Source organism: Passer domesticus, chromosome 3 (genome assembly GCF_036417665.1).
Source record: "Passer domesticus isolate bPasDom1 chromosome 3, bPasDom1.hap1, whole genome shotgun sequence".
NCBI lineage: Eukaryota > Metazoa > Chordata > Aves > Passeriformes > Passeridae > Passer > Passer domesticus.
Genome location: NC_087476.1, coordinates 38,622,238 through 38,648,407, shown reverse-complemented (window position 1 = coordinate 38,648,407; position 26,170 = coordinate 38,622,238). Strand labels below are relative to the sequence as shown.

General features: G+C 36.2%; 1 protein-coding gene across 7 annotated transcripts in view; it reads left to right on the top strand.

Moving 5' to 3' along the window:
* EPHA7 (EPH receptor A7) overlaps positions 1-26,170 on the top strand; it is a 165,169-nt gene that overhangs the window by 104,940 nt on the left and 34,059 nt on the right. For all 7 annotated transcript variants that reach the window (XM_064412699.1, XM_064412702.1, XM_064412698.1 and 4 more), the window contains 4 exons: positions 13,484-13,608; positions 17,181-17,349; positions 24,884-24,992; positions 25,687-25,742. In XM_064412699.1, the coding sequence (XP_064268769.1) occupies positions 13,484-13,608; positions 17,181-17,349; positions 24,884-24,992; positions 25,687-25,742 (459 nt within the window). The remainder of the gene's footprint in view (positions 1-13,483; positions 13,609-17,180; positions 17,350-24,883; positions 24,993-25,686; positions 25,743-26,170) is intronic.

Genomic DNA, 26,170 nt, shown 5'->3' with positions numbered 1-26,170 from the left:
CAGTTAAGCACCAAATTGAAAAGGGGAGAAGCACATACGTAAAACTAGCGTATGTAATCTGGGTGGCCTGGCTGTACAGTAAAGTGTATAGTTCAAACAGAATTTGGGGTGATCCTGTAACTTCAGGCCATGCAGACCCACTTAAGACACGTGCATATGGCTTTAGGTCAGTTGGCCAGCTGTTCACATGTTAAACCTCACAAATCTGTGTTAGTCGCAATCCTAATTTATGGTATATTTTTTAGTGCATGTTTCATAGAATACAATCTTGGGGAAATTGCTTGCAAAAACTCAAAAGTCTGTTTGTATCTAGAGGGTGAGAGTGGTTTCTAGGCACTCCGGAGAAAAGTTAATGACTGCAGCAGAAAGGTGGGTAGGTGGTAGACTCTGTCTGCCAAAGTTGGTTGTGTGTTGCATATTGACACAAATTTTAAACTCTGAGTAAGCCAGACTCTTTACAGGATATGCCTCATTTACCTCTTGAAGAGTGGCAGATGTTTCCACCATCCCTCAGAGGGGAGTCCAGCCTCCCTAGCTGGGTGCCTGAGTTGTACCAGAGAAGATGTTTCTCTGTAGGCCTTTTAGGGCAGCCCCTTTCCTTGATGATATTTCTTATTCAGAAAGTTTTTAGGCATTTACTAAATAGATTTAGAGGTTTAAATTAGGAAAGCTAGTTCCCATCTGTGGGTAATAAATTGAGACAAATACCAGAAATTAGCATTTCTGTATTTCTATTAGAGAAAATAAATATTAGATGAATGATTTAAAATTTAATAATGATAATGAAATTATAAAAAAGAACAAACCTTATGAAAGATGTAGAATGAGAAAACAGTCCTACCAGTCAAATGATGTAGGTTCCATCTTAGGACACACCTGTAGAAACAGCTAGTTTAAAGGCACACCTAAGCCTTGCTTACTTGGGATCTCACTCACCTGCAGGATCTCCTTCTCCACTAACTCAAAGGATCTTAAAGATAAAGACACTGGACTTGTATTTTAGTATGTCTGTGAAAAATTAGATTGGATCAGTCCAGGCAGGTATTGCATGCTGGGGTGTGAAATTTGAGTCCAGATAAGGAGAATTACATTTGATGGTGAGTTTTACATTACCTTAACGACTGTAATGTGTGCAGTAATAGTTCTTTTAATAAACATAAGCCAGTTGTGTGTTTCACTTTCAAAATAAGTTTGCAGTCATATCTTTTTGAAGATAGTTATTCTATTTAATCTGGACACATATTGAATGTATAAAGATCTGATTGGTTCCTGTGAATGCAGATGTTATTAAAAAAAGTTCCATGAGTCTCTATATTATCTGATATGTGTATTTCATAAACCTTTAGTTTGGATTAGAGAAATTATAAAGCTAAAAAAAGAGCTTTTAAGTTGAGATTTGAAATAAAACTTGAGCATATCATTCGTATCATTGCCAGCTTTTTTTTTTTATGACTAATTCAACCACTAATGGCTAGACAGGAAAAAGGAGGATTTTTCTTTGCTGTTTTTATTATGCTTGAGCATGTGTGCAGTACAGCTTTGATTAGTTAAGTAATCTGTATGTTAAGTAATCTCTACTATTTTCCCTTTTCTAGCAGTGCTCGCATTAAGATCTTCAAAAACTCATAGCTAGGTAATAAGTAGATTGACTACTTTTATCATTGAATGTTTATAGAGGAGTTTCAAAGTGGTTTAGCACAGCTATTTTTTAAGTCAGGGCTTTTACTTGTACATGTAAGGGAGAGTAATGAACATTCAGTATATTTATTTTCATGGGAAATTCCAGTACCAATAATTTATTTTTTTCATTTCATACAGCAGTGCTGAGACCATATTCATTAAGGAAACCAGCTATTGATGTTTATTATTCTAATGTATATCCATCTTAATATGTGTATTATAATTCATTCATGAGTATAAATAATTACACTGGAGCTCTAAAATATTAGACTGTTGTTCAGAGGATGTAGTTCTATTTCTCTTTCTTTTTAAATATTGTGCAACCTTACACATTCTGTTATTTAATACATTTTGGTCCAAGTTATGTTGTATTGTTTGACTGATATAAATATGCCCCATATTGTACACTGTGCTCACTCATGTCAGCTCAGTTGCTGTGCTACTGATGGGCCTTGGAGTCACTAAATTTGACTCTCTTGCTGTTGGTGGCAAGTCCAACTTTTGTGCTATACATACATGTAGGTAGTAATAATTTCTACTGTAGACCTGGAGGCTCTCACAGGGAAATAGTAACTGAAAAATGATCTGCACAGTGTGTGTAGGGAAACAGTAATTTTTTATTAGAACACAGGATTGTGCTGTTGTTAAGACTCAAATTTAATTGCTTTTGTGACATTCCAGTTTTATGGCCTTTTTGCTGTCTTCTTTACAATCTGGAAGGACTTGTTACATATGTAGACATGATTTTCCAGACTTTCATTTAACAGAACAGCTTATGTTGGATGCAGTCTGAAAGACAGACCAACCCTACACTCTCCCAATACCCTAACTGAGTGAGGGAATGGAGAATCAGATGTAAAGTTTTTTAATTAAGATAAATAGAAACATAATAAACTATCCAAGATACTTATATACTTATTCAATTTTGCTTATTTTTCCAATATATTGAGTAAATGTGCAATAAAACAGAACCAGCTTTGTTTGGTGTTTTTTTTGTTGCTGTTGTTTTTTTTTTTTAAGTTTAGCCTTTCTTTTGGGTTTCTGCAAAGAGCTCCATTTTCATCTCCATCATCCTGAGTATTGATTGAAGTTTAACATTCAGGATGAAAGGAGTCAATCCAGTCACTACTTGCTCACACCATTAAAAATTAAAATGGTATCCAACCCAGAAGGTATTCTGGTCTTGTTCTTTTGTGGGATTTTTTTCCTTATAAAATATTAGTTCAAACTTCAATACTACATAGGAATATTTTCATCATTAAATTGATTCTCTGCAGTTGTGAAGCCAGAGTTATATAAGTAGTCACAGTATTAAATAGCAGTTTGCTAAAATACCTCTAGGCTGACCAGGAATTAGACTTATACTATTGTATGTAGAAACATGGATCCTACAAGATTTGCAGGAGAGGTGAATCTGAGCAAACTCCTGGCTAATGACCTTCAAGAGCTTTAAGGATAATGGAATACCTACTTAAATGCAATAGAAAATTTAGGAGGAAGGAAAAAATAGTAGATAGTGTGTGAGAAAGATGGGGTCTACCTCACCTAAAAAGTACATAAATGTTACGTGTCAGTTTTATTTGCTCTACTAGGTTATCTGTTTCTTCTGAAATCAATGCCTAAATTCACTGTGTAGCCAGTGGAGAAAGTTTTTCACAGGTCTTAAAGTGATGTTTTAAAATTCATGGGTCTCAGTTTAAACAGGCAGGCTCTCTTTTAATTTCTTTCCAGCGCACTTACCTCGTTGTTACAGGGAGCAAACCTTTTGGGTGAACTTAAGCGCTTAATTTATGTGTGCTGTAGTCGCCTAAAGGGGAGGTGCACCCAGGTGCCTAAGTTAGATTGTCTGTATCTCATATAGAATTACTTCTGAAATAAAAAAAATAAAGACCAATCTCTGTGAAATTGTAATTGTAATCTTTCTGTTAAAAACATATATTAAAAATTGTAGCAAATTAATGATGTAACTATGTTGCATAATCAGTTGTGGTAATTATATTTTTAATTACTTTACACTTAGGACCTGATTCTAATCTTGTTTCCATTGGTATAAAGCAAGGATAACTTAGATAAAATCAATGCAGCTAAACTAAAATATAATTGATGAGAGGTCAGAATTGAGCCCTAAATGGTATGCTAAAAGTGGAACTAATCAGAAAGCTAAATAGGTTTATAATTTGTGCAATTGACATTTTCGTATTCTAAATCTCCAGGAAGTTAACCTTTGGATACAGAGCTTCACTTTCCTTTAGAGTCTCATAGTATTCAGGGAAGTGAAGCCACTAGAAAGCCTGTTAAAAAAAAAATTCTGTACAGCTTTTAAAACCACTAGTAAATTCTTTCATTAAATGATTCATGTGTTTCCAGCTTAATACATTTCTGCATCAGACAAGTCTTTCAGCAAAGTTTTCTGGTAAGCAGAACCTGGAGAAGCATTAAACCATAGCTACTATAAGCAATAAGGAGTTTTAGGAACTAATGTCTCCTCAAACGGAAGAATATTTAAGATCCTTTTGAAATTATGTACAGAATTTACTCTTTCTGTAATAGATGGTAGGGATACATTTTCTAGAAATCATCTTTTTATCATACGTAGTTGCATAAACCCTATAAATATATTACAAGTTTTAATACTTTTGGTGTAAAAAAGAAAATAAAAAATATTAAAGATATTTTCATACAAATTTTTTTCACTTTATTTTTAAGTAAATATGCACTATGTCTAGATTAGTTTTTGCTGTTGAATAGTGAGATGTTAATTTTTGTTGTATAGTCAAATCAATCTCAAATCAATCAACTAGCTTTGCTTTGCAAAATATATTCCCCTGAAGATAACGGGTTTTCCTTTTGCTTTTGCACAAGAGTATTTTTCAAGCAGCTCCTGCAAACATCTAAAGTTACTTCATTTGGGACAATCAACGTTTTGTCAAATGGATTTTTTTCTCAGCTGACAGAATGTACGTGAATTTTTGTACATCAGGAGAAATTTTGAATATTGTGTTTTTGTCACTGGCAGTTCTCCACAGCGGTGACCTCGCTCTGGCCAGTGAAACTGCTCCCTCTACAAGTCCTGACCTAGGGAATCACGGGCTGTCTGCCCTGCCTGACCTTCTCCTCATGGACATGACTTTCCCTCCTGTGCATAGTCAATAACTTCAGCCTTACTGCTTCTGGTATTTATCACTGTAGCAGAGATTCCCAGATGGATTTTTATCCATCTTCTTAAAGCTAGAGATTTATTGCTCTTTGGGAAAAAACAGTTCATAACAAGAGAAAATGAAAACTGTTCTTGCATGGAGTTCTTCCTGTATTCCCTGTGAATACTACCCATGCTGCTTTCAGAAATATGCCCATTTTTAACAGTGCCGTTATGATGCATTTCACAGGAATTTGGAAGGCTGGAAAAGAAGTTGTTACATTTGAGGAATGTTAGTAGAGTAATTTTTTTTTTCCCCCACAGAACAATTATATCTTTGGAAGCATCAATTTGATCAAACCTCTGGCACACAATTATTGTTTTCTGCTGACATCCTTATAGAATATTTATATGTTTTTTGTTAATATTTGATCAACTGTTTTTAATTTTTTGGCATGGCACTTTGCTTCCAGATTTTGGTTGGCTGTGTCTGAAACAAAATGCTTTGTTATGGGGCTGGAATTCACTCAGTTGTGTCTTGGACATCTTACTCTAAATAAACATAATCTAACTACTCCATAGGCTCCCAAAACCACTACTGTAAGTCACCTCATACTCTTCTCTGAAAGTCAAAATTTCTTTTGCTGAATTCAAACTAGAGTGGCAAACTTAGCTATGCAGTAGCAATAAGAATGTATTAAGGGGGTTTTGTTGTTTGTTGGTTTTTTCCCATGTGTAGCATTCTTGAAGCTGACATCTATTTGTGACTGAATAGATGACAGCATGAAATTCAATTACAGCAAACAGTCTCAGTCATTACACCTGTCTGCTTCCAGAGAAAAGTATTTGTAAATTGGTTTTTATCCTTCTGTTCCCTAAAACCTATGTCTGTAATTGACACTTGCCAGCAGAGATGACTGGAGACAGAAGGAGAATATTATGTGTCTGAGTATCCCACCAGGGAAAAGAGTATCCTCATCTTGGAGAGTTTTGTGGTGTTTTGTTTTCTTTAATGAAGAATAATATCTGTGTGCCAAGGATTTACTGCAAGGCTGGTGGCAGATGTTTCTCTAAAAAAAAATACAGAAAAAGTTATGAAAGATGAATCACAAAATAACACAGGACAAAAGAAAAAGCTAATTAACATAGAAATATTTCTTCTGCAAAGGAAAACAAATGCTTCAGGAGAACAAAAGCCCCTCTCTGTTATTTGTAAGGCTGGTTTGTTACTCTAACACATTTGTAAGAATCAGGTTTGTGCCTGACATGTCAAAACTTATTCACAAAACAAGAGTTGTGGATATCTTGGGAGACAGCGTTGTCACTTGTTACGCAACTCAGCATCCGTTCAGCACTGATTGATGCCCAAGTTGCCAGTTTTCAAAGAAATGAGATGCAGACATAACAGTAATATTTGTACCAAATGTCAGGCAGAAGAAACAGGGGAGTTCATAGAATGGGTCTAGATGTAGACTGTGACCAGAAAAAAAATCAAAACATGATAGACAAGCTGTCAGCCCGATCTTTCTAAACCGTTTCATTTCTTTCTGGTAGATTCTTTTTCTGTCTTTCTATGGGCTTCCCTCCCCAGAATTTTGCCAGAATAGACAGCATACAGGACTGATCTGGCTGCTAAGTTTTGAGTTTGATGAAGGAGTTACCAAACCATTATGTATTTTAAATGCATCAGATGTTTAAAAGGTATAGGCAATTAGCAAATCACTACATATTTGGTAATAATGTTATTGGAGCATAAGTATTCATAGAAATTTGCTAGTGATATCAGGGGAGATCAGAATGTATTTATTGTTTTTTTTTCCTCATGGGTCCCTTCCTGACAGGCTGTTGGGGTCCTACTCAGCATATTTTATGATTATATTTTTTAATTGATATTCAACAGTTTGGGCAGTTTGCTTGTTTTCCTCTCTGTAGATCAGCAAGTATTTTGAGAGTTTCTCAGCCATAAAAGGAATGGCAAAACATGTGATGGAGTAATGCAGTCAAGTATTGCTTGACTACCTTACCTGTTCCCATGTACTCATGGCATCCCCAGGTGGCTCAGAGCAACTGTGTGTGCCTCTGCTGATGGCTTACCCAGCACTGTGAGCACACTGTGTTATATTTATGAGCTGGAAAGTAAAGTGTGTCAGCAAGGAAGTTAAAATGGTTTCTCTGTAGGACATTGTTAGTGTAAAATATCTGATTTATTTGGGTCTTTTTTTGAATGCTGCAGCTTGTAAACACAGTGGGGAATTTCTCTGCCATTGATCCAAAGCAATGGGTACTAATGGCATAATACAGTGGTACTCAATAACCTTTTATCATGGGCTGCTTTGTCATGTGGAGGCTTAACTGAGGGGAAAGAAATACACTATAACAAAACAGGAAATCTTGAGAATGTCTATCAATACATTTAATAATTTTCAGTATAAGAGCTATCATGATCTTTTCTGTTATCTTTTTGCATGAGTTATGATATAGAACAACATGAAAATTACTGCGCATATTAGTGTAAACATGAAGTGAAATGTAAGCATTTTTTTCAAAGCGTTTCAAGGACAAGCTGTGGCAGTTTTATATCATGGCTTTTAGTGGCACTCAAGTGAGTGCTATATTACAGTGCATTGAAATTTTTAATAATTTGAATAATTAATGTGATATTTTTTTCTTTCTTGTAAAAAAGCTTTTGTATTTTTTCTAAGAAACAGAATATGTAAGTAAGGGAAATAGCTACGTAGTAAAGTGTTAAAATTTGCTCAGTACCTGAAACCTGGTTACGGCTCTTTTTGCATCAGACAGTTCCATAGAAGTAAGCAAAGGCATGTGTCCTGAGGCAAGGGAGGGCATGTATCCTGAGGTATCCTGTTTCAGACCAGCACAAAAAACAGTATGGTGCCACATGCTGACCCCCAGATTCCTGACAGCAGCAGCTGCAATTCTTCAAGGTGTATAATCTGTTTGCCTTCCACTCTTAGTAATTTTGGCAATTCTGACACCTGGTTCCCTTGAGAGCAAACCAGAACATGGTTGGAGGCCAGGTTATGACTTCACTTTCACTCTTTCTCTTGGGGGCAAATCAGTGCAGAAAGGTGCCCTTTGGGTAATCTGGGTGCAGGACTATAATGGAGTATGGGGAGTTTTGTGTTCGCTTCCTGAACAACCATTTAAGAGCTAACAGTGTAATTTTCTGCTACTATTTTCATATGCACATATATATATATAGCACATATATCAGCATAAATATATATATATACATATATATATATATATATATATATATATTTACATTTGCTATTGATAAAATGCCAGATTACAGTCTTACTTAAAATAGATGTAGAGGAAAAACAACTCTGTTATCCAAAGATTTCTGCTAAAAAAGGACACAGCAAAGACATGTTAAAAAGAAATGACAGAATAGGTTATAACCATTGGGGTGCCAATATCCTTGTTTCTCTATGTTTTGCATCTGTTAGCAATGTCTCCTTCAGGCTCAATACTCAAAACACCCTTCAACTGCTGTAGAACAGTGTTGCAGAAAAATGGTTTATGTCATGTAAAACTTATGTTGGGCCCTAAGATACAGTCTTACAGGGATGTAAAATTGATATCATTGCTGCTATAGGAAAAGCTGTTGGTTTTGAATGATTCTTGCATATCTTTATGGTATGAAAATAAAAGATGCCAAAATCCAAGTTGTCCTTTAGGAATGCAGTAAGGATGCTATCAAAGTGCCAGTGTTATTGTTTGACTTCAGCAAGTACAAGAGGAAGCTCAGATTGACTTCAGCACATTATTGCTGCTGTAAGATAGGAAATAATAATAATTAAAAAAAGGAAGTCTGAGGGCCCATTCACTCTGGAGAATTTGTCTGAAAAGTCATGTAACTGGATTTGCAAGCATAGATTTGGTACAATTTGTTAATACAGGGTTTAGTCCCGCACAAGGAGCATGTACTTCTGTTCATTTATGAAATTTTCTGTATGAAGTGTGACTACAGGATTGTAAACCCTTATTTCTAAGAATTTTCAGTACTTTGTTTCGTGTACATGAAATACTAAATACACATGGTGCTGCTTCTGGAGACACTATTTAAAAAGTATCAAATTAAAAGTCTCCATGATGTTCTTGATGGAATTGAGACAAATTCAATGTTCAGGACTTTAGGAAATCACTGAGAAATGGATAGGTATGTTCCTTTTGCTGACTTATCTTTTTTCAGTAAAAATATGTTTGTAGCTGATTTTGAGCTAGCAATTCTGCCAAATTCCTCTTATATGTTAAAGTCCAGCTTCACATATTTTAATTTTTCAGTTTCTGTTGGTTTTTTGTTGTTGTTGTTTGCTTGGCATTTTTGTTTGATTGGTTTTGGGTTTTGTTTGTTTGTGAGTTTGTTGCTTTGCTTTGTTTTTTAGTGGTGATGTGTTCAGATACACCTCTCTTTGCTTTCTGGAAAGCACAGTAGGGGTCAAGGAAAATGTTAGTCTTGAAAACCAGAGAATAGCTAAGGATGAGGATTAAAGGCATGAGCAGTATTATATTATAAAATTTTCAAATTACTCTGGACTAAAAGTAATGATTTCCAAAACAATTGCTATACCTTAATATTTGCACTTATTAATAATGTACCATATGCTTGGCTTAGCAGTATGGATGGAACATATCAGTCTACCACATGCAATATTCTCTCTGGAAGAGAATATATCCTTGGAATATCCTGCTCTTTTTGTCACCTCGGTTTTAACTTTTTCTATAACTTGATCTGAAAATGATGACCAGCTTGAAATCTGTATAACTTGAAGGCTTTATCAGTAAAACCCAGCACAGTTATATTTCTCAGTGGCTGTGATGTTGAAACCTGGGGAAAATCAATTTTTTCTTTTGCTGAATGGTATATTTGAAGCATTTAAAAAAGGTGAATGAGTGTGCTGAGGGCCTGTCATTCTGAAAGTACTTTCTTATGCTGTTTGTGTAGGTACATCTGCCTGTTAGCCATAAGAGGCTGTGTGTGTTTGATGCATTGGATGTTGTGTCAGCAGGAAGGAGAAAAAGAAGAGATGAGGTATATCAGAAAGAAAGTTGATAGCGAATGGTGTTTTGAACAGTCTGTACCCCCCATGTAATATATTATGGAAATAATGAGTCTGTCAAGTGATGCTTCTTTGTAACCTGAAGTGGTACAGTAGGGATTATGCATGCTCAAGTCATTCAGGACTGGGTATCTGGTTGTCTAGGAATGCTGTAAGATTAAGTGTCTTTGCCATGAAAGACTTTGTTAGAGATGCAGTGGCAAGAAGTAGGTTACTAGAAGAAAAAGACCCTGAAGTAGTTTATTATTATTGTTATTATCATTATTGGTTTAGCTAGAAATTAGAACAAATACATTATTTTTTATCCTGTTGTTATGGAGTTATCTTTTTTTTAAAATTCAATTCCCTAATTTATCTTGTATTTAAGGATGAATTATATTATTTAACTAATTTTCAAGCTTGCTCAAATATAGTTGTTTCAAAGCCATAAAAAGTTGTTAATTAATTAGCATAGATAGGCAATGAGAAGTTGGCTAAAGGTTTAAAAGGAGGTGTCAGGAAGCCATAACAAATAAAACATGAATGTAAAACCATCTGTAAGAAAGCCACAGAGAGAAGCCAGAGGAAGTTATTATACTAGAATAAAGAGCAAAATGCTTCTGACCTGTATACTCTCATTAAGCAGAAATCAAGAAGCGCAGCCCAAAAGGCAGGATAAAGATATTGTGACCTCTCAATAGATTGGCTTATGTGGCTGCTCTAGTTTGAAGAGATTTCTGTGCAGTGAAAACAAGCTGGTGCTCCTTGCCAGAGGAGGATACTCTGTCTTCAGTCAATTTGATGTTTCCCTTCTTCCCCTGAAAAACATGGGAACTCAAATATGGTTAAACAGCATGCTGCATTTTAGGAATCTCATGTGGTATGGGAATTATATGCAGCACAATTGTCTTCAGAGCTGCCAACATATGCAGGGTTGGACTGCAGTTTTGGACTTCTTCCTCATGTGGTTCTTCTAACAATGAAAGGTAGCACAACTTTTTTTTAGTTTTTGGTGCAAAAAACCCAAAACAAATACAAATTACCAAAGACCCTACACCCAAACCCCAAATCAAACCAAAGCAATTTGAATGCTGCCTTGCAATTTTGATAAATTTCGGGGATTTTAGTTTGAATAGAAATTCTTTAAGAATGGTATATGCCTGTTTTTTATGTACTTTGTACAGGTGTTAAGCAGGAATGTCGCACAGTGTATTTCATTTCCTTGATTAAAATCTTTCCCCTCTCTCGGTTCCTCCTCCTTCACATTCCTGTTCCTTTCCCACATACACAGAGTTAGCTAATATCAAGTTTATTTTGCTTCACTGCTTTAAGAAAAATGAATGCTGTGGCCAATGGAATGAAAAAATTTGATAAGCAAAAACAAAAAGGAGGAAACATGGAAAACAAATTCCAGTGACCTAGGTAATATAAAATTGTTCAATTATAAGTACCATCATTAACAATTTCAGACATCTAAAAATGTAAGATTAGCAATTTGAGAAACATTTATCTGGATGAGATAGAAAGTTATACATGAAACATAATGACTTCTCTGAAATTCATTTAGGATGCAGAGGTACTTATTTAGGCAAAGAAGGCAACTAGTTAATCATGTCAAAGAAAACTAGAAAGTAAATTAGTTTGCTGCATTCTGGAGTCCTAGCTATGAAAAAGAATATATTCCACTAATTAATGAGTGAAAATACTCTCAGCTTTTAGAAAGAGAATGCAAGGAGAGTGAGACAGATCTTGGTTTTGTGCAACAACCCAGGTTGTTGGTCTGATACAATTTTATTATTTTATCATTTAGGCAGCCTAGATTAAGAGATCTTCAACTTTTATTATATTGATTATATAGATCATAATAGTTAATAATGAAGATTATCATGCGTGGCTTCAAAACCTAATTGTCATGCATTCTTGGAGCCTCCAATGAAATTTAGCCTACATGAACATAGCCTACATGTAATTAAAAAAAAAAACAAAAAACTAGAAACTTCAAAATTGCAGTAAGGATTTAACAATCCAATTTAATTTTTCAGAGGATTATTTTCTTGATTGTGCTTTAGGTATTTTAATTTTATCATTATGATTTTATACATAATGATACAGGAGTGTGCATTCTAGATGTTTTATGTTATTTTAAAAAACTAGAGAAATTGAAGATCACCTTGTTGCTTTTGATGAGAATTGTATTTTATCTGAAGACTACATAATTTTACATAATGAAAGCTTTATACACAGTTCTGAAATAAGGTGGTGTTTTTTACCTAAAAGATTTAAAATTATCAGGTTTTGTAAACAAGAATTTCAATAAAGAATCAGTATTAGATTCTGTGTTAGAAAAAAAAATATAAATTTATCTCTAATATCTTTAGTATTATCTCTAGTATATTATTTCTACTAAATTTATCTCAGACACCTTTCCTGTGGCTGAGTCTGCCCCAAGACCAAGTCCTTACCCATGTAAATGGAATTTAGCTTTTAACTGTAGGGGGCTGAGGGTCAGATCCTCTCTGTCTTTTGCATGAGTAAAATTGAATGAGAGCAAGATCAAGTTCTGCCTGGTTCCAATACCATAGTTGTTTGTCGAAGTGCTATAGTTTTACAGGACTTCTGTTCTAAATTCAGTGTGTATGTTTGAGGAAGACTGTGATGTTTGGCCTCCTTTGATGCTGCACATCAGAAAAATATCTGCTGACTTTCTCATTAAAAATAAGTTGAGAAAGTGAGTTTATTTTTTCAGTCTCTCACAGTTTATTACATGTTCTCTTAAACATTTTTATATGAGAGTCAATGTCTCTAAAATGCTTTTATATTGAGGTTGGTGTTTTTTAATTTCAAAAGGTCCTTGTTTGTGGGCAATATTTATTAGGAAACTCATTGTGTGTACATGTGTGTGCACAAAGTGTACATTTATTTATATCTCTGTAGAGTGAGGCGAAGTAAGACAGTGTTGCCTTTGTTCCATGAGATCTACTCCTTAAATTGTCTTGCACTTTCAAAAATGCTTAGACCAAATATGGAAACCAAATAAAGAAAAAAATGTCCTGGAAAGGTTAGAACAATGAAAAAGAGTGGGCTTAGTCTCTCAACAAAGTCGTTTTCATCACCGTCATGTTGTAATCAGGTAATGTAAGAAATTATTTCTAAGCAGAACTGGAATTAGTCATATCAAATCAGCCTAAAATGTGATTTTGCTTCAAAAAGATTATTTATATTTTTATGTGCATTTCAGAAACATATGCAATAAATATTTAGACTCTTAATTTACTACACATCAGTCTAAAAACTTGATTTGCTATCATCATCAGAATTAATTTGCTTAATTGTTTTTCCTATCCCATCAATCTCAGTTTTGTACTACCTCGAACAATGACACCTTTTGCTGTTTGCACTTTAGTTTGATTTCTGTTCTAAGTTTATGAACAGTAATAGGCATCTGCTAGAATATTCATTAGCTTTGAATTGTGAGCTATGAAAAGGTGCTTTCTTTTACCTTAATGAAAGTTGCTCAGCATGGGGTGGATCAGTAATGACATTTGATTTTAGCCATCCAACGAATTTTCTTTTTATTTATTGACACATCTTGTCCAAACAGCTCCCTCGCAAGTTAGTGGCGTAATGAAAGAAAGAGTGCTGCAGAGGAGCGTGGAGCTTTCCTGGCAGGAACCAGAACATCCCAATGGAGTCATTACTGAATATGAAATCAAGTATTATGAGAAAGTAAGTGCTAAGATTATCTGTAATGTGCAACAATGTGCTGTTTGTTTTATGTTGGTTTGCTGCAATGTGGAACAGTGTTAAAATCATCAGCTATCAACCTCGTCTCTCCAAAGTCTGTGATTTTGCTTGTTTTTAATAACTAGCTAAATCCTGCCATTATTGTTGCTATCATATGTCTCAAATACTATATTTTGGCATACTAAAAATGAAATATACACTTGAAATCTGCCTTTCTTTCCTTTTTTTTAGTTGTTAAGTTGTACTTGGATCTTTTTTATCATTAAATCCCTGTTTTCACATCTATTCTACATAGTGTTTGAAGCTTGTTTCATTTCCTTCTCTACCAATGTAATTCTAGTCTTGAAATTATGTACCAAGTACAACTCCTGGCTGCATTTTTTATTTTCTTATGAGCTGGGCAGTTCAACTTGATGTCTGAAAATTTTCAAAACACTTCCTAGACTTCTAGGAAATAAATATTCCTTATTTGCCATTTTAAAAAGGACTGGGACTGTGAAATTTATCTTTCACTTGTTCTCTCAACACAATAATGTATTGAAGGCTGCTTTTCAGTAATAGATGAAGTGATCTCTGTTTCTGGTAGAGTGAAATTGCAATCTTACTGATGTCAGTCGGAGTTTTGCCATTCATTTCAGCATGTCTAGGGCTTCATTCATGATAACTTTGAAGTACTGCAGAATAAAAAAATTCTGACAACCGTAAACTGGATGAAAGCAGAGTGAAGGCAGGTTGTGCAGCTCTACGTTTGTCATGGGACCCAGACTAAGTTTGGCTCCTCCAGATTCTCTGAGAAATTGCCTGCATAACATAACATACTCCTAATTTTTATAAAACATTCTGTGAAAAAAAAAATTGAATTAAAATGAAAAAAATTAATAAAAGGGCTCCTTTGTGATCACTCATGAAGACATTTCTGCAGGCGAGGTAACAGTACCCCTATATCAAAAAGAGTCTGTCAGCTTAGTAGGTAACATAGAGTTAGGTAAATTCAGCCCAGATTGGATGTAATATCAATTGTCATATTTCATTTTCAGTGCTGTATTACACAAATATACTTATCAAAAGATCTTTATATGATTTGGGAAAGGAATAACATTTTTATTTGTTGAGGCTAACTTCCAATTTAAGTTGTTCACTCTAATGATTCTTATAATAAAATCTAACAGATAGGTACAGATAGCTAAATAATTCCTTGGAAAAAATTTTACTAATTTTAGCAGATGATTTTTGTCCCTCGAGCATGTGTGTACATACACATGCAAATAAAGTCCAAGTATTTTTAAAATGTTACATATTTATCAAGGGAAAAACTGTCCTCTGAAAGAAAAAAAAAATAATTTGAGAATCAAAAATCAAAAACTTTGCATTTCTTTAATGTGCAGAGCAGTTTCTAATGTGTTCAAGCAAAATAAATAATTTAAATGGATGATGTAAAATGACAGAAAAATTACCAAGATACCCAGCTTTTTATATAATGATAGCTTTTAGAATGTGGCTTTTATTATTTTCCCTATATACTCATTTTAAATAACCAGCAAAATTTCATTGCCAATTTTCTCTGTGTTTGCAAAGACAAAAACTGATATTGGAGGGTTTTTTGGTTTTTTGTTTGTTTTTTTTTAATGCAAGGACATCTTCCAGTATTATACTTAGTACAGTGAAATTAATAAAAGAGAATAAAAAGCTCATTCTAACAGTCACAGATAAACTGGACTATATCACTTTAAAGAGGCAATTTTTGCATAAATACTGAAATGGTTGTTTTCCTTCCAAAGAAATGCATTTCAGCTTTAAAATTAATTCACAATCATCTTGTTCAGAACAAGAGAGGCCATTTAAGTTTTGTTACACTAGTTTAGAAGAAAAGAAAAATAAAAGGATTTGAACTTTTATCTCCCTTTAGAGCCAAATTAAATCAGACATTTTTTGTCATACTGAAATACTCTGATAAGTGTTTTTTTCACCTCTCACTTCTGGCTAGGGCTGGAATGGAAACAGACTGAAATCTCCAAAGTAAGCCTGTCCTGTGAGATTTCTAGTGCAGGTTATTTTTATTTTTTTGTTATTTATTTATTTTTGAATACAAGGACTGTTGGCAATTCAAATAAGCCTTGTTTATGCATCAAAACCCAAACTGAAGTTCCACTGTGGCTTACAGTCCTGAACCTGACTGTTCATGGTTTCCTTACACTTGTGTCTCATCTCTCAAGCATTCCTGTTCTTTCTCCCATACAAACATTCATTCTGCCATGGTCCTCACTTACAGGTGATTTAAACTCTCTAGGAGAAGATATGGAAAATTGTTGCTAGCCAAGGCTGGGGGCTTGCTCCAGTAACAGACTGGGCAAGAACCAGGAGAAGCCCTTACTGAATCTGAGAAAAGAAATCATGTATGTTCTGTATAACCCTCTGTTTCAGCAAAAGCCTTTGTTGCTTTACTGACTATGACAGGGAAGGCTCTCCATCACTTTTAGCTGGTGAAATATTATTGAAATGAGTTACAGATTTATTCCTTCCCTCTGTATCCGTCTCATTAGCACTGCTGCGTTCAGCTCATGCTTCTCTGGTCATGTGGTGCATTCAGATGGTTGGTTAATTCATCTCTTCTGCCCTTCAAATCAGGGTTGCATCTGCCACCAAAAATCAACAGGGCTTCACATATCTGTGCTGAAACATAATCTGTGTCAGTAAATGTGATGAATAAGTATAGCTTTTTGAATACTCTAATGATCTGTGATACAGCTTTTGTACTATTTGAAAGTGAGTTATTACTCATAGGGTTTGTAATCTTACAGCTTCAAATTTGTGGAGAGCCATACTGAGCTTCTTTCCCTGGGTTCCTCTTTATGCCTTAGAGCCTAAAACTGAGAAAAGACTGAAAACCAGGGATAAAAATCATAATGAAAACTGAGTTAAGGACCTCAAAAATTATGCAAAATCCAGCCAATTATATGTCGGTGATACTGTATTTTTAGAGGTGATGGAAGGGTACAATGTCAAAGTAATGATGTCAGAGTTTTTCTATGCATTTCACAATGTCTAAGACTTCATTCATTATAACTTTGAAGTACTCTAGAAATAAAAAAATTCTGACAGCTGTAAACTGAATTAATGCAGAATGAAGGCAGGTTGTGCAACCCTATGTTTGTCATGTTCTGACCATGAAAGAAAAATTTCCCTGTCCTTGAACTGTTTAGACCTCACAGATTCCCCTGGAAAGCTTTGGTTGAGTTTTTCTCATCAAAATTTCACAAAATTTAATCAGAGCCAAAAAAGCAGTCTTTTTTTGTTGTTTGTTTAGGGGTTTCTTTCTGTTTTCTGAGTAACAACATGAGCATCCCATTTGAATTTTATGTTACGCTTAGAGCTCTTCATTGCATTGACAATGTTTTGTAATACTCCACAGAGTATGCTTTATTTTTGTTGTTGGGGGAAAAGAGCATTCAGCAAACTGAAATAAACTGCCCAGGCTGGCTGCTAGTTGCTGTTGTGCAATCATGATAAAAAGTGATCTGTAAGTGTCATCTAATATTTCGTCTTATTGTTTCCAGGATCAAAGGGAGAGGACCTATTCAACAGTGAAAACCAAGTCCACTTCAGCTTCTATTAATAACCTAAAGCCAGGAACAGTGTATGTTTTCCAGATCCGTGCTTTTACTGCTGCTGGTTATGGAAATTACAGCCCCAGACTGGATGTTGCCACACTGGAAGAAGCCACAGGTAAGGAATTAGGTTTACAGGAAATTAAACCTTTCTGTAGAGGTAGTAAGTGAAGCAAGAAAAGAAAGTGTCATAAGTAATATAATTACAATTAGAAAGAATTTGGTTCTACAGGAAGGTGAATTTTTAACATTGTCTTTTGAAGGATGAGCTTCCATAATTTATTTTACCATATAAATGAAAATTAGTCTCATAATTGGCTGGAGGAAATTTGTTATGTATTAGGTTCTTCTCCTTTCCTCTCCTTCTAATACACAAGGTTGTTTTTTTTTAAATTCAAATACACACTTCTTTTTCCCCACAAAAGGAGTGAGTACTGGTGAGCTGAATAACTCATCTAGATTCTTCTGTAACTGGGGAGAGAAGGAAGGGAGATTTCAACCCACAGACTTCTCCAGGCTATTTTTTTCCATTTGATTTTCTGAAAAAAAACTCAAAAAAAACCCAAAAAAACCCCCAACAACTTGGTAGTTTAGTTTATGTGTGTGTCTTCAGCTGTAATTCCATCTTTAGTGTATTTTGAATTCATTGATAATTTAGTTTAGTAAAGAAATGGGAATCTCAAAGATACTAAGTTTTTTTTAGGCTCATATAATAAGTTGTAAGCTGTGTAACCAAAAAACTTCTTTCATCAGTGAGACCTGGTAGCCCTGAGCCCTTTCACAGGAACTCTGTCCTTGGCAGCTCCACCACCCTGTTGCAGACCCAAATTTGGTTACCTTGGCTTAGAGCATTTGCTTCACGTTGACCTTGAGATCAGGGCAGCTGGATTGGGAGCTGGAAATATAAGAATACATAGCCTGTGAATTCAAAGGGTATGGATGCCATACCCTCTTAGCACCCTATGCAGCAGCCTGTCTAAGACACATTAATTGCAGCCAGGTGTCACCTGAACAACTTGTGGTTATTCTTAATATACAGTAGTTAGGTTTTGATTCCACCTTAATCCCACACAGAATATAAAAACTATAAATAATGAATAATACCACATATCTAATAGACATAATTGAAACAGTAATTATCATAATAGCAGCAGTAAGCTGTTATTACTAATATTATTAGCTCTGTGTCTAATAGCATACTTCCCATCTGTAGAAAGAGTCAGTGGCAGAATCCCCATTTTGCTGAAAGGGAACCTGAGGTACAGCCAGAAGTAATTTCTTATTTTGAATAGTTTTCTGGAAAACAAATTAGAAGTCTGCCATAATAAGTTTCTGCTAATTAGATAATTTATTGTCCATAGTGGTTTAAAATTATTACATCAAAATATTTCCCCAACATTTCTTTAATTATCTGAGTGTTTTTTACATACCGAATGTAAGCAGACTGGTAGCTGCTAAGATTAGCAAAGATGATTTCAAAGATGAACAGTTTTGACTGGAGTTTGGTCAACATATGGGGGATTAGAAAATCCTATAATAAATGCATCACTGACCACTCTCCTGTACTCCTTTTCTGACTCAGATGATGAAAAAATGCATATAAACCACAGAGATTCTTGGCCAGGATGCACAGCAGGTTTCTTTTGTCACAGGCCAGCTATATGCTTTGAGATGGAATGAAAAATGTCCTGTGTTTTCATTATAGAAAATTCTAGAAGTAGCATATTTTCCATTATCTTGAGACAATATTATAGGATATCATTCCCAGCAAGGATAACCATCCAAGTCTCATACAGAGTTTGAAGAAATAATTAAAATGTTGGTAAAAAGATAGCAAATTCCATTAAGCTCTTCTAAAGCTGTTTTACATTAAAGTATTAGTTTCTTATATTTTATTTATAATTTTCCAGAACTTATAGACTCATCAAATTTGTCTATTGTTAGCATTTGAAAGGAAGACCTTTACTGGATTGGTTTTGAGAAATATATCTCAAGGGACATACCATGCAGGTGAACACTAGACCGTGTTATGCTACAGTTTAGAGGCTTTGGCTTCTTCTCATTATTCCAGTGTATTTCTGAATTCAGCTTTTAAAAATGTGGAAGTATTTTAAGAAGAAAATGCACACATTTATATATTTGTGCAAGAATATAATAATGACCACCACATTCGGTCATGTTGCCTGTGTGGATTTGTCCTGGCACTTCCTCTGGTTGGCACTGTTTGATTAGTGTTGTTAATTAAGTAGATTTTTGAATAGTATGTTGTTTTCTGAGTTGCGATAGAGACTGCATAGCCACTTTTTAATATTTGAGGAACTATATCCATTATATTGATACTATCTGATATGTGAAATATACTTATATTATACCTGTATTGGACTATATCATACATGTTGGGTATTGCATAGATATTTAGGGAAAATTTTCAAAATTAGGAAGTAAATATGCTTTATAAAGGCAGACCATTTCTATTCTACACTGTGTTTGCCACAGATCAATCAAGGGCTCTAGTATTTTTTTTTTTTTTTTTTTTTTTTTTTTTTTTTTTTTTTTTTTTTTTGTTGGCTGGTTATCAGAAATAGAAGTCCCTCTAGAAAAACACTCAAATGCATAAAATATCACTGGAGTATCAATTCAATCTCTTGGTTCACTGACGTATTTAAAAGTCAAGTTAAATGGTTTGTAGCCAGTGGACCTAAAGACAATCCTCTGCTTTTTGTAACGGAAGCTGATCTCTTCACTTACAGAATCACAGAACCAATTAGGTTGGAAAAGACCTCTGAGGTCATTGAGTCCAATCTTTGACTTCTTTACAGCTCTTACTGTTAAAGTAGAAGCCCTTGACAAAATGTGGCATGAAGTCTTTGCTTTTTGCTTTTTCCATGAATCAGAGTAAACCAAACAAGATTGAAGCATTATGCATACGTAAAATTGATCTCCAAAGTCTGAAATAGCATTGCTACAAATTTTTATAGAAGGTATAAAGCACATGCTTAAGAAATACTTAAGAAAATAGTATTTGGCATACATAGATCCAGTTATCATTGAAGCTTTCATGGTGAACTTCGCCAAGAATTCTTTTCCAGGAATTGTGCATTTGAAGTTGTTTGCGTGAGAAAAGGTTGTTGGAGCAGCAGCACAGCATTTTCAGCTGATATCCTTTTTTAAATCCTCCAGGGTGTTTAGATGTGCATTCCCATTCCTACAACCATGTATTTAAAAGCTGGTTTAAATTTAACTCCTTTAAATTAAGCATTGTGGCACAAAGCTATCATTGGATAGCTCAGATCAGGTGTCAGTTGTAGCTGAATGCCCAAGTACCAGCTCCCTGTGTCGCCCTCTGAACACAGCTTAAGCAGAGGTAAGAACTTTCCTGTCCTGGTGTTGATTCCCTGTCATTGCTGTTGTGGCATCACCAGTGACAGGTAGCCATGCATGCACCCTCTGAAAAGATCTTCTGCATCCCAAAATCATTCCTCTAAGAACACTCTAGCATCTTTGTTTCTGCCAAGCCACAGGGATCATTCCAGAAGCTGTGCTCTGATTCACCCTTACACCAGCAGACTGAGTTCATCACACAGGAGAAGCAGCAGAGTTCCTGAACAGAGGCAGGTGTCTTACACTGCTGTCACTGAATTTATACCAGACCATGCCCACAATCAGCCCCCTACCCTCTTTTTTTTTAAGGATATAAAAATAAATCATACATTGCATCCCACCTGTCTTACCAGTTGGCCAGTGTACCATGTCCCCAACATTTTCCAGAGCCCAGAAAACATTGTCTGCTCGCTTCCAGAATGTGCCAGTACCCAAAATCTGTGAGGCACTTAGATAGAGCAACCCACTCACATATGTCAGCCTCTATGCACTTATCTTGGCTACTGGACTAGGTGACAGGCAGGGCTGGGGATTTTTCCAAACTTTTTTGGATGGATGAAGCACATGCTTTTTTGGATGGATGAAGAAGAGGCAGACCCTGGCCAGGAGTCTGCCTCTTCTTCACTTCCAAGTGAGGTTTGCAGTGAAGTTCAAAGAAAGATGGGAATAGTTTAGGGAAATGCTGTATTTTACAGAAATTTGAGATTCCTTGGGATTATTTTGATGACCTAGATAAGTTGCAGGAACTGAGTTGTATGACTATGCTCTTGTGCAAGACAGTCACCACTGATTTCTTAAAAGCTGCAGGAGTGGAATATAGGCAAGTGGACAGTAGCATCCTACTGACCTGTGTATCTCAGAAACAGAAAGTTATAGTTACTTAAAGATGAGCATTCTTTTTTAGTTAAAGAGTTATAGGAATAGTGTGATCTTCCTCATGTGCATTAGAAAGAATATAGAAAAATTACAAGTTTCTTCAGGAAATAAAACTAGAGGGGTGTTTGTATGATGTGTATGTAATTTCCCTCCAGTGCAGAGTTTTCTAAATCTGTGTAGTGCAACAAGGGGTTTGTTATTTTGGGGGGAAACAGTTGGTACAGGTCAGTGTCAGTGAAAAAATAAATCATGTTGATTGGCTTACTTCTCCCAAGAAAATTCTGTGTTATTTGTTTCTATGGGAACCTCTGAAGTCTGTAATAGGAGCCCAGTTCTGCGGAGTTCATAAAACCTGGTGTAGACATTCCAGTTCAGTTACCAGCAGTAAACCATATTAGCATACCATTAATTTAATTAATCAGCTATCTGTTTGGTTTCCTTTTTTTCCTTTTCTTTCATCTGTTGGCTTCATTTCACTCATGGGACAGTTTACACGGCCCCAGGCCTGCTGGAGACAGATGGGGTTCACCTATCTTAAAAGGGAAAAGGATTCTAACCCGTGAGTTTGCAGGGGTGATTGACAGGACTTTAAATTAGGTTTGAAAGGGGAAGGGGATAAGACCAGCCTTGCTAAAGGTGAGTCTAGGGGTGATATGCCAGTTTTGGGGTTGAAATCAACCCAACTGAAGTGCATCTATACCAATGCACTCAGTATGAGTAACAAACTGTGAGGGGATGGAAGGTAATCTTATAGGCAGAGAAACAGGGTGTCCCTGTGTGCTGAAAGGTGAGCCAGCGGGGAAGAAAACTGGCATGGATGAATAGAGAGCTTTCACTGAAAATCAGGGGGAAAAAAAGTTTGACCTTTGGAAGAAAGGGGCAGGAAATTCAGGAAGCATATAAGGATGTTATTAAGTCATGTAGAAAGAAAACTGGGAAGGTGAGAGCTCAGCTAGAGCTCAATCTGGCCACTGTTGTGAAAATATAAAAAGTGTTTTTATAAAAAAGTTAACAACAAAAAGAGGGTCAAGGAAAATATTCTTCCTTTTCTTGATGTGGAGGAGTGTAGCCAAGGATGGGTAAAAGGCTGAAGTTGCAGATGGCTGCAGATTGGACAATGTGACACCCATCTGCTGGGTTGGAAGGGCTGGAAGGAGGGTCTGGAGAACTACAGGCTAAGATCAGCCTGACCTTGGTCCTAGGAAAGGTCATGGATCAGATCATTTTGAGTGTGATCACACAGCACATACAGGTCAACACATGGATGAGGTACAGCCAGCTTGGGCTTCGGAAAGGCAGGTCTTACTAGATCAACCTGATCTCCTTTTGTTACAAGGTACCTGCTTAGGGGGTGTAGTCCACCTGGAATTCAGTAAAGCCTTCAATACTGACTTCCACACCATTTTTCCAGGAAGACTGGCAGCCCATGGCTTAGACAGGTGCAATCTTTGCTGGTTAAAAATTGGCTGCATGGCCAGGCCCAGAGGGTGGTAGTGAATGCTGGTACATCCAGCAAGTGGATGATCACTACTGGTGTTCCCCTAAACTCAGTAATGGGAATAGTCCTGTGTAATGTTATAATGGATGATTTGGACTCCCTCAGTAAGCTCTCAGGTGACACTAAGTTGGACAGGAGTGTTGATCTGATGGAGGATGGGAAAGTTCTGTAGAGGGATCTGGACAGTCTGAATGGATGGGCCAAAGATTACTGTATGAGATATGTAAGTAAAGTGTTGAGTCCTGCACTTGGGTCATAACAACCTCATGCAAAACTACAAGTCAGGGGAAGAGTAGCTGAAGTGGCCCAATGAAAAAGGACCTGGATGCTGATCCTATGCTGGGTGGTGCTGGGTGAACATAAACCAGCATGTGCCCAGGTGGCCAAGAAGGCCAATGGCATCCTGGCTTCTTTCAGGAATACTGTGACCAGTGGGATTAGGGTAGTGATCATTGATCTGTATTTGGCGCTGGTGAGGCCACACCATGAGTCCTGTATCCACTCCTGGGCCCCTCACTTTGAAAAGGACCTTGAGTTGCTGGAGCATGTCCAGAGAAAGGAACAGAGTTTGCAGCAGCAGAAGTCTGATGAGGAGAAACTGAGGGACCTGGGGTTGTTTAGTCTGGAGAAATGGGAGTCTCAGGGGAGGAGCCACTCTTTAAAGGTACCTGAATGGAACTTGTAAGCTGGGGGTCTGTCTCTTCTAAAGGACAAGAAGACAGAGCCTCAAGATGCACCAGGGGATATCAGGAAGAATTTTGTCACTAAACAGGTGTTTAGTCATTGGAATGGGCCACTCAGGGAGGTGTTCCAAGTGCCACTGTAAGCAGCATTTACTGCTGTAGTTTAGTTGATATGGTGATATTTGGTCAAAGGTTGGACTTGATGATTTTGGAGATCTTTTACAACCTACATGATTCTATGATTTTGTAATTCTGTGATTCCAGCTGTCTCTCACTTACACAGTCCCTCATGTCTCGTCCTCTATTCATCTTCTGGTTCAGATCCTTGCTGTTACAAACCAGAATTGCATCTCCAGAATTCAGGAGAGCTGTGCTTACTTAATGTATCTGAGTACATGGCCACCCTTATTAGATGTCAGGCAAGCAATGTTTTTAACAAGCTTCAAGGTTTCTCAGGCTAAGTATTACATCCTCAGTTTACATTAATGTGACATGTATACATTTGCATATATTAATAGAATTGGCATATCTGAATAAAAAGAGCAATAATGTGGGGATATTTTAGCATGTAAATTCTCTGAAGCATGGAGAATTCTATTTTGTATTAATGTGGAAGCACCTTTTTGTTGCCAACAGAAACAAATGGTAAGTAATAATAGCCATTTACAATGATTAATAGCAGTAAGAGATTGAAATATGCTACCAAGGAAATCTGTGTTAATAGTGTTTCAGCACAAACATTTTTCTTAAAGACACTATTTCCTTGGAAGCCCTCAAAGTCATATCAATGAGTTTTAGAGGGGAGGCTAGGAGCAGAGTTAGGAATTATGCTCCTACTGTCCCTCCTTACAGGGATATCCAGGACTCCCCTTTTAGGAGGGAGTCAAAACAGATGCAGCAAAGCAGTAGTAGGGAGGAGAAATGACTGATTCTAGTGGTGCTGGCTTTCAGGTAATGACTGTACCACTTTGGCCAAGGTAATTCCAGCTTGGCTTCTTTTTATTCAGTGTAGACAATCGTTATCTCATATAGCATTTAGCTGAATTTCCAGTAGAGGCCCCCCCTTTAGACTAACTTCATCAGTGTAAATTTTTCAGACAAAGGCAGTCTACAACAGTAGACAGTCTACAATTCATGATGATTGGCTTAAATTTTTGAAGTCCCTTAGTAGGGATTAATTTTTAACTAATCTCAACTCTGTGCTCTGTTTGTAGCCACTGCTGTTTCCAGTGAACAGAACCCTGTTATTATCATAGCTGTGGTTGCTGTGGCAGGAACTATCATCCTGGTGTTCATGGTGTTTGGATTCATCATCGGACGAAGGTATTGCATCTTTGATGGACGTAAGCACATCTGACCCCACTCTTGTGAACTCTTGAGACAGTTGAACCTGGGATAGTAATTTGCAAAACTGAAGCAGAAAAAGTCTTATGAAGGACAGTTTTCATTTAAATCCTGTTATCAATTATATGGTTTGTCCTCTTACTTTGGCAAGATACTTGTATCAAGATGTTCTTTTTGTCCTACGTAAATGTGCTGTAAAAGGAACCCCTAGCAGGTTCTTTACCTCTACTCCTCAAAGTCTCTCTTTCTGTTCAGTTTTCTCACATGGAGAAGTCTGACACTTTATCTGATCAGCCTTTAAATGACTTTACATTCAAAAAAAAAGAGACACAGCAGTAAGTTTAAGAATAACCTCATGTAAAACAGTGTTCTACTTTCAAGTTCTTTAATCCTCTGTTTTATCTGTAGAAGCCTTTCACCAGAACTGGAATTTTTTTCTCCAAGACCTGTCCTGACTGGTATTTGATACAAAAGCCTTTTGATTGCAACTGTTCATGATTTATTTAAAACTCTGCTGTCAATAGAATTATAGGTGAAAGTTTCAAAGGGCCTACAGCAGTTAGGTGCTCAATGCCTGAAAATCCCAACCTGCAGAACTGATTTTGTCAGGACTTTAGATGTGCTAAGTAAATCATTATTTACTAGTAAAACTGGTGTTTTCCTTTCTTTTCAGGCATTGTGGCTATAGCAAAGCGGATCAAGAAGGGGATGAAGAACTTTACTTTCATTGTAAGTGTTTTGCTTTTTTCCCCCTTTCAAAAATTCCAAATTGCAATAGTGTAGACAATACTTCCAAAACCAAGACTTCATGAAAGACAATGCCATAGGAAATTCAAAAACGCTGTGTAAATAGCAAGTGGGAAGTTAAACACTGTAAAAATGTGACATACACAAAAAGAATGCAGATTAAAGTCAACATTGCTCACACAGATGGTTTTATTTCTATATATGTCTATGATATACTGTTGTTCTCATTCTGCATATTTTGTTTTCTTTTGGTTGCTTTGAATACATGTTTCACGTTGTCCTAATGATCCCTCTGAGGTGCAGTATTCAAGAGACCATTGCCTGAGTGACTTTTTGATCTTTACCTCAGCTGAACTTCAGATTAAAAAAGTGTGAGTCACTGCATCACCCTAAAATGAAGCTGTTCTGCT